The sequence below is a fragment of the Nanorana parkeri genome, unplaced genomic scaffold, assembly GCF_000935625.1.
Source record: "Nanorana parkeri isolate BGI_ZX_2015 unplaced genomic scaffold, ASM93562v1 scaffold8, whole genome shotgun sequence".
Classification (NCBI taxonomy): Eukaryota; Metazoa; Chordata; class Amphibia; order Anura; family Dicroglossidae; genus Nanorana; species Nanorana parkeri.
Genome location: NW_017306276.1, coordinates 1,178,682 through 1,191,373, shown reverse-complemented (window position 1 = coordinate 1,191,373; position 12,692 = coordinate 1,178,682). Strand labels below are relative to the sequence as shown.

Below are 12,692 nucleotides of genomic sequence, written 5' to 3'. Positions count from 1 at the left end.
TTTTTTAGCAAGTAATTTTTTATTGAAGAGTTTTCAATGACATACAAAGCAGGCATAATCGCAACGTAACAACATTTTTAGCGATTTTGGAACCTGTAGGATACGTGTAGGTAAAGATACAGTCGTAGTGGGTTTTAAATGAATGGTTCACCGCAGGAAGTAATATTCACATTCTCCACATCAGATACAGAAATGTTTAGCACCAATGAGACTGTATTTGAACTGACACTTACTAATATTATTAGTAAGGCTTTCATTATGACTTTGGGATACAGTGACCTTGCACATAATTTAGCAAGTACTTCAAAGAAAATGAGAAGAGATTTAACAGATTTAACTACTTTTACTCCTGGAGTTTTGTGGACCTCAGTAAGGCAAGTATCCTTATGGAGGTACTTGCCTATTGGGGCTTAGTCTAAAACAGTATCCTGTATTGACACTCATGCTACTTTCTGTTTCGGAAATATGGCATAAGTAGGTAGCTGAAATGAAATCTTCTTCTTTCTAAAGTATATGTCATATGCCATTGATGCTGTAGCTTCACAATGATTAGAGGACAAGTTCACCTTTTGCAAAAATTAAAGAACTGCATAATTAATAGTTTATAAAAAAATATACATTTCTTTAATATTTGACATTTCAAATATACATTTCTTTAACATTCAAGCCTGGAAAGCATTGCAATTGTGATCACTCGATCTGCGAGCTATAGATATAATTTCTGCACATTCTCTCCCAGGAAGAGATCATACTGAGATACGGAGTTTCAGTTATGAGAGATGGGGGAAGGATGGCTGGACTTTAAACTGCATGAAATCACCTCATGCAGCGTCCAGCTGTCCTTGCTCTGGGTAGGTTCTGGAATATGGGCAGCTCTACCGTCATTCCCCCCATCTCTCCTAACTGAAATTCCGCAACACAGTAGGAGCTCTGCTTGGGAGAGAATGTGCAGAAATTATATCTACAGCTCCCAGATCGAGTGATCACAATTGCAATGTTTTCCAAGCTTCAAATGCAAATATTAAAGGAGAACTATGAGGTGAGTGCTTTTCACTCAGCTCATAGTTCTAGCCGACCTGTGACAATGAGACTGTCACAGGTCGGCTCAGAAGATCGGGAGGTGAGCGAACACATACCGGCGTTCGCTCACCTCTCGATCCTGTCACGGCTCTCTGCCGTGACAGGGGAGGGGCTGGATTCCCCCCCCCCGCTCCGATCTGCCAGCGCTCACGGGCAGAACGGACGGATAGGCAGAGCCAGCTGTCAGTCACGCAGCTGGGCGGATCCCGGCACAATTGTCGGGATCCGCTTCAGCTGAGGCATCTCAGTATACCGCGAGCAGCAGCCCGCGGTATACTGCGGCGTCTCAGTATACCGCGAGCTACAGCTTGCGGTATACTGAGCCTAGGGTGACTGGAGGACACTATTTTGTGTACTCCAGTTACCCTAAGGCCCCGTTCACATTGAGCGGTTCGCAAATCGCGCGTTAGTGGCGCGATTTGCATTTTGTTCAAATCCAAAAAGGGTCCTGCTGTAGGGACGCACGACCCGCGACAGCAGGACCCTTTTCCCCATTGAGAAGCATTGGAGAGCGATATCGCGCGGTAAATTGCCGCGATATCGCGGGAATTACCGCGTGATAAATCGCTCAATGTGAACGGGGCCTAAGGAGAACTATGGGGAAAAGCCTTAACCCCACAGTTCTCCTTTAAAGAAATGCATATTTTTAAATATATTATTAATTATGCATTTCTTTAATTTTTGCAAAAGGTGAACTTATCCTTTAAGCTGTGTTTAAAACGGGCCCTTTAAATCCTATTTGTGCCTGTATGCTTAGGGGGCAGGTACTGCTAGGCATAATGGGATGCTCTGATTTCCATTCAGATTTTTGGTCACCAGTTCGGCCCACCTGCTCCCATCTCCTGAGCTTCACTATTAGTTCATGAGATAGTTCATGATAACGATGGACCAACAGAAAGGTTTGGGAGGTGGGAGGAGGGGAAGAGAGCTGTCCACCAAGGAAGATGGTCAATATTTCAAGTCAGAATGGTATGTTGTGGTAAGATTCATAGCTTTTATTTTTCCTCAAGGTCAATTAATATGACAAATCCATAAAAAGGTCTTTCCCCTTTCACAAAGTTACTCTGAGGGTATAAGATAATAAGATGATTGTGGCTATTTCCTATGCTTTAGAGATTTGAGCATATTTCCTTACTTCTCACACAGGTTCTAAAGAGCTGTAAACTTTCAGTGATATCAATGTGTTTTTTCACATGGGAACCTGTTTCAGACAAGGGCAGCACAGAGTGGTATCCACCTCCCATGCCTATACCCATCAACCTAACTGCTTATTTCTAATTGTACGTTTGTGGTTACTTATAGAATCTCTATTCCAGCCGACGCATAAACTGAATCAAGGTAAAGTCAACACAGAGAAGAATGAAACAGTCATTACTGAGAAGAGGAAACCAACCTCACAGCTTTAGTAAGGACTGACATAATAGGTAGGACTATCCTTTTGAAAATGCTAGTTTCCTGTTATTCTGATCCAAAGGCTTCAATACTTTCTAAATTATTGGAAGGAACAAGCATTTAGATCAGAAATTCTGACTGGCCTCTCTGTCTTTACTGGGCTGCCTGTGTGCTCCAAATTGGAGATTCAGAAAGTATTGAGACTGGAGATATTCAAGCAACTAGCAATTTCAGAAGGTCAGCAGGCCATCCTCCAGGTTTCTTTTATTAGCAATGAAAAGAACAACTGGAATTCAATAAACTAAATTTTGTTGTGTTACATAAAAAGCAAGAGGAATGTTTAATGGTTCGCCAGTGAAATGGAAGCATTTAGGCCAATGTTCTGTACTTTCTGTAATAAAGCTGAAATGCTTCACTAAAATACATTTCTCAAGTTTATGGTCCACTGCACCTGTGCCAGATCATTACCGTCCAGGTGTTCTGGGACGTCTTGCTTGCCTGGCAGTATTCTGGAATTAGCACAGTTATGTTATAAGCAGTTTCACCCAACTGGAGGAAAGTGGGCTAGTGGCTTATAGCTACTCAGGGAACCTACTTTTCTTTTCTCCACTGTTACAGAATGCGCCTGAACATGTTTATTGATCGATCTCCTGTAGTTATATACTGCTAGATGTAGGCAGTATATAGAGCCCATAAAACAAAAATCCCTGCCCCAGGGGGGCTTACAATCTAATCACTTTTCCACAGCCATACAAGCACATACATAGTCACTCTAAGGCCATATTGCCAATTGTTGGCGCTATAAATACTTAATACTTAAATTAAAACGTAATAAATAAATACATAAATTAATAAATAAATGTTGACGAGAAGGCAATTTACTAGCATGTTTTTGGATTGTGGAAGAAAACTGGAATATCCAGAAGAGACCAAAGCACACACAGGAAAAACAGGCAGACTTTATGCTATCAGGCTCCCTTGTGTCATTAACTGTTCTTGTTGCCAACAGCAACCAGGTCACCCATTTGATACTCCCATAATGCACTAATGACAAAATGGGAATTCTGATTCTATGAGCAACAAAACCATTTAGATATTTTACATTGTTTGCCCTTTAGTATCAATAAATTGCAGATCTGTTCTTAAAAATACTTAAATGAATGAAATCATGTGATGAAAAAGTAGTCTGGGCCACTTGCACTGAGATGTATTACAATATTTTTTATGTTTCTGGGAATAAGAAGCTAAAAAAATCAGAACAGTATAATGCTTTGACCGTCGGTTGCACTTGTACTCTTGTAATATATTACCTCCTCTGAAGATATGATGTTTGAGTGATACATTAAGGCCAACTGAATAATTGATCCTTCTCCTTCTGGCAGAGCACACTCCTGATTGACACATGACAGTGCCAACGGGAAGCAATGCACAGAAATTAATTTACACAAAAGACACTGAGAAGCAGAAAGTAAAAAAAGGAGAACTGTACCCTCTGTCTCCGCAGGCTTCCCGGGCTGGTTGGTGATGGGCTTGGCGACTTCCCAGAGCGAGGAGTGGAAAGCTGGCTCCCCGGGGTCCCATTGACTGAGAAATAAGAAAAGAAAAGAAACAAAGAGTTAATTTAAAATATTCTTAGTCCTTATCAGAATGGCCTTGAGTCACTGAATCTGCACACAATGTATTATTGTGACTTCACTGTACTCATTTTACAACAAACAGCCATTTGTACGTCATTCCATTCAAAAGACACACTGCAGTCTGCACAGCAATAGGGAGAAGAGGAGAATGCTGAACCTTTATCCCAGCACAATCAATGCTGCATAACACTCCGCTCTGGACAAATTAAATCGTCTGGATGCCAGCAGTGCCTGCAACACTGTTCAGCTTCGGTGATTTATAGAACTGTCAAAGGAAAGTGCATCTATAACTTGCCAGTAACTTTATTCAAACTAGAGGGTACATGGGTCACCATTACACAATCATAGTATACTTATTACCTATCCATTATGGGGGTCCTAACACCCAAGTATATAGGAGAAACAACACTATAACAACTAATCCATATGTATCTCAATACATATAGATTCATTGAACTGTACAGTTACATCTTAAAAATAATGATTTAAACATAATGTAATCTTTGTAGAAAGTATTTTGTAAATATGCAATATTAATTAGCTGCTGGAACTGATTAGCTGATGTTGATCTATGCTACTGTTCAGTTAATGTATAGTGCAATAACTGTATGACTGTCACATTACAAATATCCAGTGACTAGCTCTCAATGCACTCATTCATGGCTACTGAATACACCAGCAATTAAAATAAATATAAGCTAAAACAATACCAGTAGCAGAAAAATATAATGAAAAATGGTGATAAAAGATGATAATGGTGCAGATGATGATGTTCACAACCATTATTTGTTCAAGCTGGACTGTATTGAGAATAATGCATTTTTATTTGTAGAGAATAAGGTTTTGAACTTACCTTCTATAAGCTCTAACATGGATAAGGCTTTTGTGATTAGACAGGTAGTATAAAAATAAAGCAACAATAAATAGAAAAAAAAAGAAAGGCTGCTTTGTAGTAAAAGGAAGAGGTGGCACAGTGGAAGAGAGGCAGTGATTAGTTATTGGAGACTATGCTGTTCATACAGGGAACAGTGTGAGATGCAGGATTCAGAAGCAGATGCTTTTAATGCGTAAGCCTGACGTCTTGCAGGCAGCAGTGGGAGGTGCAGGTGCTGTCTTAGGGCTACATCAAAGGTGTCAGTTAGGGAGAATGCTGCTGTTATTGGAAAGGAGAGCATCTCCCCCACTCTCATACTCTCTCTATAAACCCCCCAAAGCCAAAGAAATTTAATAAGCTGTTGTGAATCATTATAGGGCTCTTCAGAGAGGGCAATATACCAAATGACTCATCTGGAAATTGAAAAGACAATAACCCTTATAAACCACTGATGACTACTGAAACATCAAGAGGCAAAAAAAAACAAAAACATTACAGTGACTTTGCTTCTTTCAGGCTTCAATCACAATGCTAAATAATACAATTGCAGTAACTGCCTTGTTGATTATATTAGTGAACAGATAAGACACAAATCACACAAAGATACACTGCACTGGAAGAATAATATGCAGGATTATTTAATAAGGTAAAGAGCAAAGTGCTAAACTATCATTTATTTCAGACTGCTCTAAATCTGTACGGTCCGATTGATTGCACATCTCTTTTAATTGTGAATACATAAGCCCACTTGTATTTGTTTCATCTTCTTTCTATTCAAATAAGCTGAGATTTCACTGGAAGGCTAAATAAAGGTAATACAGGCAAATAAATAACCCTGTCTGAAATAAAATAAGACTGGGTAAAGGCAGAAGTTACATTTCTCTCTTCTTGGGGTGATTAGCATTCAATCAGCTGTAAAAATGTTTTACCAATTACTTGATAGATCAAAGCAATGGAGATGATTTTTTAAAGAAGCACTCTGGGCAAAATGTTTTATTAACCCTTGCAGTGGGACTAATCCCCCCCCCCCCCTGCGCTGCAGCAATCTAAGGTCCCTAAATCACCACATTCTATACACTGTGTATAAGACATGAGGAAGCTGAGGAACATTTAATTGCTGGAGCGGAGTAGGAGACAGGCTAGAGAGAGTATTGTCACAGCCAGCCAGTTCAGAGGATCTGGTGAGTATAACTGTTATCTTCCTGCCTGGACCAAAATGTGCCCACACTGCAAGGGTAAATAAGAGTTTGGCCTGGAGTTCTTTTTAAAAGGAATAATTTTCACCAAAGCCTGCGCTCACTTCAAATACCTATTCAGGTTCTGGGGAATTTAATGTGAAATGTACACAGGCTGTAATAAAAAAAAAAATTCTTCTTTAGTTAATCAGCTCCTAAATATAGCAAGTTTGGATAGAATTACAGTGTAACATAAGACAGCTAAAGCTGGTCAGAAACCAGTAGTAGATATCCACATGGAGAATAGCAGGCAGAAAGAACCACAAATGGAGCCTTCTCCTGCCTCCAGCTCCTCTCATCTCCACACCTAGTAAGGCACACTCTGAAACGCTTGGGAGCTTTCTGCAAACTCTGCTGAAGATTAGGGGACACAGATTTTTGTCCTCAGTGGTTTTCTCCTCTCATCAGAAGATCTTTAGTAGCAGTTGGCTGCTGTGGTGTGGAAGCTGTAGCTTCACAGTACCTTTTCAGGTGCACAGGTTTCATTCAACTTCATAGGTGCCAATCCAATGAAAGAAAAAAAAATCTAGAAAAGGAGAGCCTGGTTATGTAACCTATTAAAGTTATGTGACTGGATTTTCCTCCAATCACAGGCTCCCCTCAGAAGTGTTTTGCAGAGAGAACTCCGTGGGAGACTGCAGGGTCCGCAGCACAGTCTACATTTTATGAATGGCAGGTACGCAGGCACAGTGTGGAGTAAACAATGCAGTGTCCAGTAATATGTGCTCTATGCTATAAATTGGCCCCTCTATGTCTACTTCCCAGGAGAAAACTATAGGACTTCTAATACTGTTTAAAAAATGAAATACTGAAAATAATGAAATACTGTTGCAGATAGCTAATCATTTTGGGCACTCTTTTAGAACAATTTTTAGTATTAAATGATATGTTTCTTTGTAAAAACCCTTCCCAACTTGGAGTATCTTGACACTTTACAATATCAAACCCCTATTTGGTACTTTAAACTCTATTGGATAAAATGATTGAAGTTACAGACAGACTTATAATTGCTTAGGGAAAAGAGAGAGAGTGAGAGAGCGAGCGAGCGAGAGAGAGAGAGAGAGAGAGAGAGAGAGAGAGATAACAATGGTTTTTAACAGGGTTAAACTTAGTTCTCAATACCACACAGAGCCTATTCAATCCTATTCGAGGATTGACATAATCAGGGCCGTTCTTATACTGGGGTAGCCTAAGGCAGTTATCTCAGGCGGCATCTCATTGGGTCAAAAGTGTCCCAGCGTTTCTGGCCAAAGCGCCCCAGGTTGCTATGAGCTCTAAAGGAGAAGCAAGGAAGAGCAAAAGAGGCAATTCCATAGCTGTTACGGCTTGAATCACTCTGGTTACTCTGTCTTCATCTTAACCAGAAGACATGCTAATATAAAGTGAAATTTGCCGGTGTCCTTCCCAGCTTGTGGCAACCAGTGACATCGGTGAGCTAGGCAGGACACCGGACAACCCCCTGTAACATTTTCCACTGGCATACCCCCCATAACATGTGCCATTAGCATATATGGAAGTCACCAGTTTTATTTCAATACTTTCCGTTCTCAACATTTATAGAAACACTTGCCAAATATGAACTTTTTAACCTAAAAACCACTCACCAGTGCATAATTTGTGAGCAGAAATTCTGCTCCACTTTGGACCCTGAGTTATTCCTAAACTGGATGCTACCATCTTGTCCCTCAGAATGCAAGTAAAACACACCTCTCTGGACACAACATTGGCCAGAGGGAGGGAATAGAGGTGACAATAATAACTTAACTTTGAAATGAAAAAAGTAAATTTGCATATTTTTAGCAGCTCTGTTTAGTCTGCTTAGCCTTAACATTTTGTGGAACGGAAGGATGCACTTTAGCACTTTAAAGAGCTGATGGAGCGGATTATGAAGGTACTACTATATTTACATTATTCTGGAAGAAAAGGGTTCATTTTAATGTTGTATCCAGGAAGAGCAAAAGAGGCAATTCCATAGCAGTTACACCTCCAATCTCCCTGGTTACTCTGTCTTCATCTTAACCATATTAGTCATGTTGTTTACAGGAAGAAGACACATTCATTTTCTGCTTGTTTGTTTTGTTTGATACAATTCCATGGATTACGGTATATCCTTTAATGGAAATGTAAAACCAGAAGCAGAAGAGACGACAGCACCATGTACGAATTCTATTTATAAAGCCTGACTTAATTTAATTGGAAGTATTATGGTAAAATACACAAGTACATGGGAAGTATCTATGTTTTTCTTAGTTGTCTGGGCTGGAAAGGAGGAGTTTCATTTAAAATAAACCTGTTGTTGTATACTACCTAAACTGGTGATTTAAATAAACATGGACCTTTAGAGGTTTCTGCACATGCTTGCAACTTTCTTCCAAAGCACCCTGAAACACAGGCAAGCTCATTTGAACAAGTTCCAATGAGGTGTCAGTCTGTCAGTCATTTTGGTGTCACCCCTCCAATGGTAAGAAGTGAGACACCGGCACTCCAATTGCAATTCATAAACGTCTTTTTATTGACATAAATGTAGCATGAATACACTCCGTGCAACGTTTCAGGGTCTCATAGGATCCTCTTCATCAGGCAGAACAAGTGATCATCACTTGTGCTGGACCCTTAACCATTTCACTATGCCTCTGGCTATAGGTTTTCAGTCGTGTCTCAAAGTGTTAAGTACATAGGGAACTCTGGAAAAGTGTCTCCCCAATGTCTGCATTTTCCACTTCCCTGTGACATCATTGACTACAATAACCTGAATATGGGCACTAACATTTCCCTGACATCAAAGACAATATCTGCTATAAGTCTGTATGTAATTTGTCATGGAAAATCACATTATTTTGCATATATGAACTAATACCTCATATAGTCAATGATGTCTCAGGGAATCCTGGGAAAATAGCTACCAGACTCCTCCATACTTCTGGAAGAGAAAGTTGTTTCTCTTGTTGCCTCTTTTGTGATCCACCTCCAAAGACTAAAATGGGGGGTGGGGGCACTTTTGCTGGGTGGATTAAAAGCTAGTTTAATGCAAATGTGATGCTCCCCTGCCACTCTCTGGCCATTACATTCACCTGGCACACATTCATGATAAGGCGAATGTGACTGGGTGAATTTAACAAGCGCAAATGCGGAAAAAAGATTTGCCTGTGTATTTGTCAGCATATCCTTTATAAATATACCCTTTATATGTAATCTGATGTCTGCTCAATAAATGTCCACATCCTACAGAAAATTATAGCCAAGGAAGAAAGCTGCTCATACATTTTAACATATTTGAAATACATAAACCTGTTTGGTGAGACACTGTTGAGTGTGTGTGTGTGTGTGTGTGTGGCGCTGCGCTATTTCTTACTCATTCATTCATTAAAAATAATTAAATGCAGCAACAGGATGGAGAGTGCCTTACTTTGAATTTGCCATGGCCATAGTGGTGGCCAAGTCTGCTTACTTGGAGTCCCCAAGTGATATAAGGTGAAAGTAAATCACCCAAGCCTCTACTATTGATCAGGAATTAAGCTATTTGATTTAAGTGTATTTCCTCTAAAATTAGACTATGTTTGAACCCAGCTCTGACATCTGCATTATCTAAGGGGACATTTAAACAGACATAGTGATCAGTGGAGGGAGGTCTGATCGGCTACACCCCTCTCAAATTAGTATAGAAAATGAAATAGGATAAGTGCAGGTCTTATCCTATCAATATACAATAAATTGGGGGCTTTTAAACCAGCACATCAGATCAAACAATGAAAAGCGACAAATTTATTACAATTTAAATTTGTATTATTACATATTCATGTTAAAAGGCAATAAAACATTTACATAAAACCAACAGGTATTTGTGCTGCTCCTTACAACCAATTTTATACATTGTTTACTTACCAAAGTGGTATACAAAGTTGTCCCATTCATTGCCTTTTAAAATTAATATGTAATAATAAGAATGTAAATTGTAATATATGTGTCGCTTTTCATTGTTTGGTCTGATCTGCTGGTTTAAAAGCCCCCAATTTATATTGATAGGATAAAGCCTACACTTATCCTATTTCATTTTCTATTATCTAAGGGAAGTGTACTTTACCCTGCTCTTACTTTTCAATTGCAGCAATCTAAGGTCCCTAAATCACCACATTCTATACACTGTGTATAAGACATGAGGAAGCTGAGGAACATTTAATTGCTGGAGCGGAGTAGGAGACAGGCTAGAGAGAGTATTGTCACAGCCAGCCAGTTCAGAGGATCTGGTGAGTATAACTGTTATCTTCCTGCCTGGACCAAAATGTGCCCACACTGCAAGGGTAAATAAGAGTTTGGCCTGGAGTTCTTTTTAAAAGGAATAATTTTCACCAAAGCCTGCGCTCACTTCAAATACCTATTCAGGTTCTGGGGAATTTAATGTGAAATGTACACAGGCTGTAATAAAAAAAAAAATTCTTCTTTAGTTAATCAGCTCCTAAATATAGCAAGTTTGGATAGAATTACAGTGTAACATAAGACAGCTAAAGCTGGTCAGAAACCAGTAGTAGATATCCACATGGAGAATAGCAGGCAGAAAGAACCACAAATGGAGCCTTCTCCTGCCTCCAGCTCCTCTCATCTCCACACCTAGTAAGGCACACTCTGAAACGCTTGGGAGCTTTCTGCAAACTCTGCTGAAGATTAGGGGACACAGATTTTTGTCCTCAGTGGTTTTCTCCTCTCATCAGAAGATCTTTAGTAGCAGTTGGCTGCTGTGGTGTGGAAGCTGTAGCTTCACAGTACCTTTTCAGGTGCACAGGTTTCATTCAACTTCATAGGTGCCAATCCAATGAAAGAAAAAAAAATCTAGAAAAGGAGAGCCTGGTTATGTAACCTATTAAAGTTATGTGACTGGATTTTCCTCCAATCACAGGCTCCCCTCAGAAGTGTTTTGCAGAGAGAACTCCGTGGGAGACTGCAGGGTCCGCAGCACAGTCTACATTTTATGAATGGCAGGTACGCAGGCACAGTGTGGAGTAAACAATGCAGTGTCCAGTAATATGTGCTCTATGCTATAAATTGGCCCCTCTATGTCTACTTCCCAGGAGAAAACTATAGGACTTCTAATACTGTTTAAAAAATGAAATACTGAAAATAATGAAATACTGTTGCAGATAGCTAATCATTTTGGGCACTCTTTTAGAACAATTTTTAGTATTAAATGATATGTTTCTTTGTAAAAACCCTTCCCAACTTGGAGTATCTTGACACTTTACAATATCAAACCCCTATTTGGTACTTTAAACTCTATTGGATAAAATGATTGAAGTTACAGACAGACTTATAATTGCTTAGGGAAAAGAGAGAGAGTGAGAGAGCGAGCGAGCGAGAGAGAGAGAGAGAGAGAGAGAGAGAGAGAGAGAGAGATAACAATGGTTTTTAACAGGGTTAAACTTAGTTCTCAATACCACACAGAGCCTATTCAATCCTATTCGAGGATTGACATAATCAGGGCCGTTCTTATACTGGGGTAGCCTAAGGCAGTTATCTCAGGCGGCATCTCATTGGGTCAAAAGTGTCCCAGCGTTTCTGGCCAAAGCGCCCCAGGTTGCTATGAGCTCTAAAGGAGAAGCAAGGAAGAGCAAAAGAGGCAATTCCATAGCTGTTACGGCTTGAATCACTCTGGTTACTCTGTCTTCATCTTAACCAGAAGACATGCTAATATAAAGTGAAATTTGCCGGTGTCCTTCCCAGCTTGTGGCAACCAGTGACATCGGTGAGCTAGGCAGGACACCGGACAACCCCCTGTAACATTTTCCACTGGCATACCCCCCATAACATGTGCCATTAGCATATATGGAAGTCACCAGTTTTATTTCAATACTTTCCGTTCTCAACATTTATAGAAACACTTGCCAAATATGAACTTTTTAACCTAAAAACCACTCACCAGTGCATAATTTGTGAGCAGAAATTCTGCTCCACTTTGGACCCTGAGTTATTCCTAAACTGGATGCTACCATCTTGTCCCTCAGAATGCAAGTAAAACACACCTCTCTGGACACAACATTGGCCAGAGGGAGGGAATAGAGGTGACAATAATAACTTAACTTTGAAATGAAAAAAGTAAATTTGCATATTTTTAGCAGCTCTGTTTAGTCTGCTTAGCCTTAACATTTTGTGGAACGGAAGGATGCACTTTAGCACTTTAAAGAGCTGATGGAGCGGATTATGAAGGTACTACTATATTTACATTATTCTGGAAGAAAAGGGTTCATTTTAATGTTGTATCCAGGAAGAGCAAAAGAGGCAATTCCATAGCAGTTACACCTCCAATCTCCCTGGTTACTCTGTCTTCATCTTAACCATATTAGTCATGTTGTTTACAGGAAGAAGACACATTCATTTTCTGCTTGTTTGTTTTGTTTGATACAATTCCATGGATTACGGTATATCCTTTAATGGAAATGTAAAACCAGAAGCAGAAGAGACGACAGCACCATGTACGAATTCTAT

At 39.8% G+C, this 12,692-nt stretch overlaps 1 protein-coding gene across 4 annotated transcripts in view; it reads right to left on the bottom strand.

Moving 5' to 3' along the window:
- The window catches only part of DCLK1 (doublecortin like kinase 1), a 289,474-nt gene that overhangs the window by 112,358 nt on the left and 164,424 nt on the right, over positions 1 to 12,692 (bottom strand). For 3 of the 4 annotated variants that reach the window (XM_018554346.1, XM_018554338.1, XM_018554354.1), the window contains exon 6: positions 3,962 to 4,056. In XM_018554346.1, coding sequence (XP_018409848.1) covers positions 3,962 to 4,056 — 95 coding nt within the window. Of the gene's footprint in view, positions 1 to 3,961; positions 4,057 to 4,962; positions 5,221 to 12,692 lie in introns of those variants that run through there. The other variant, XM_018554361.1, reaches the window with a different exon arrangement.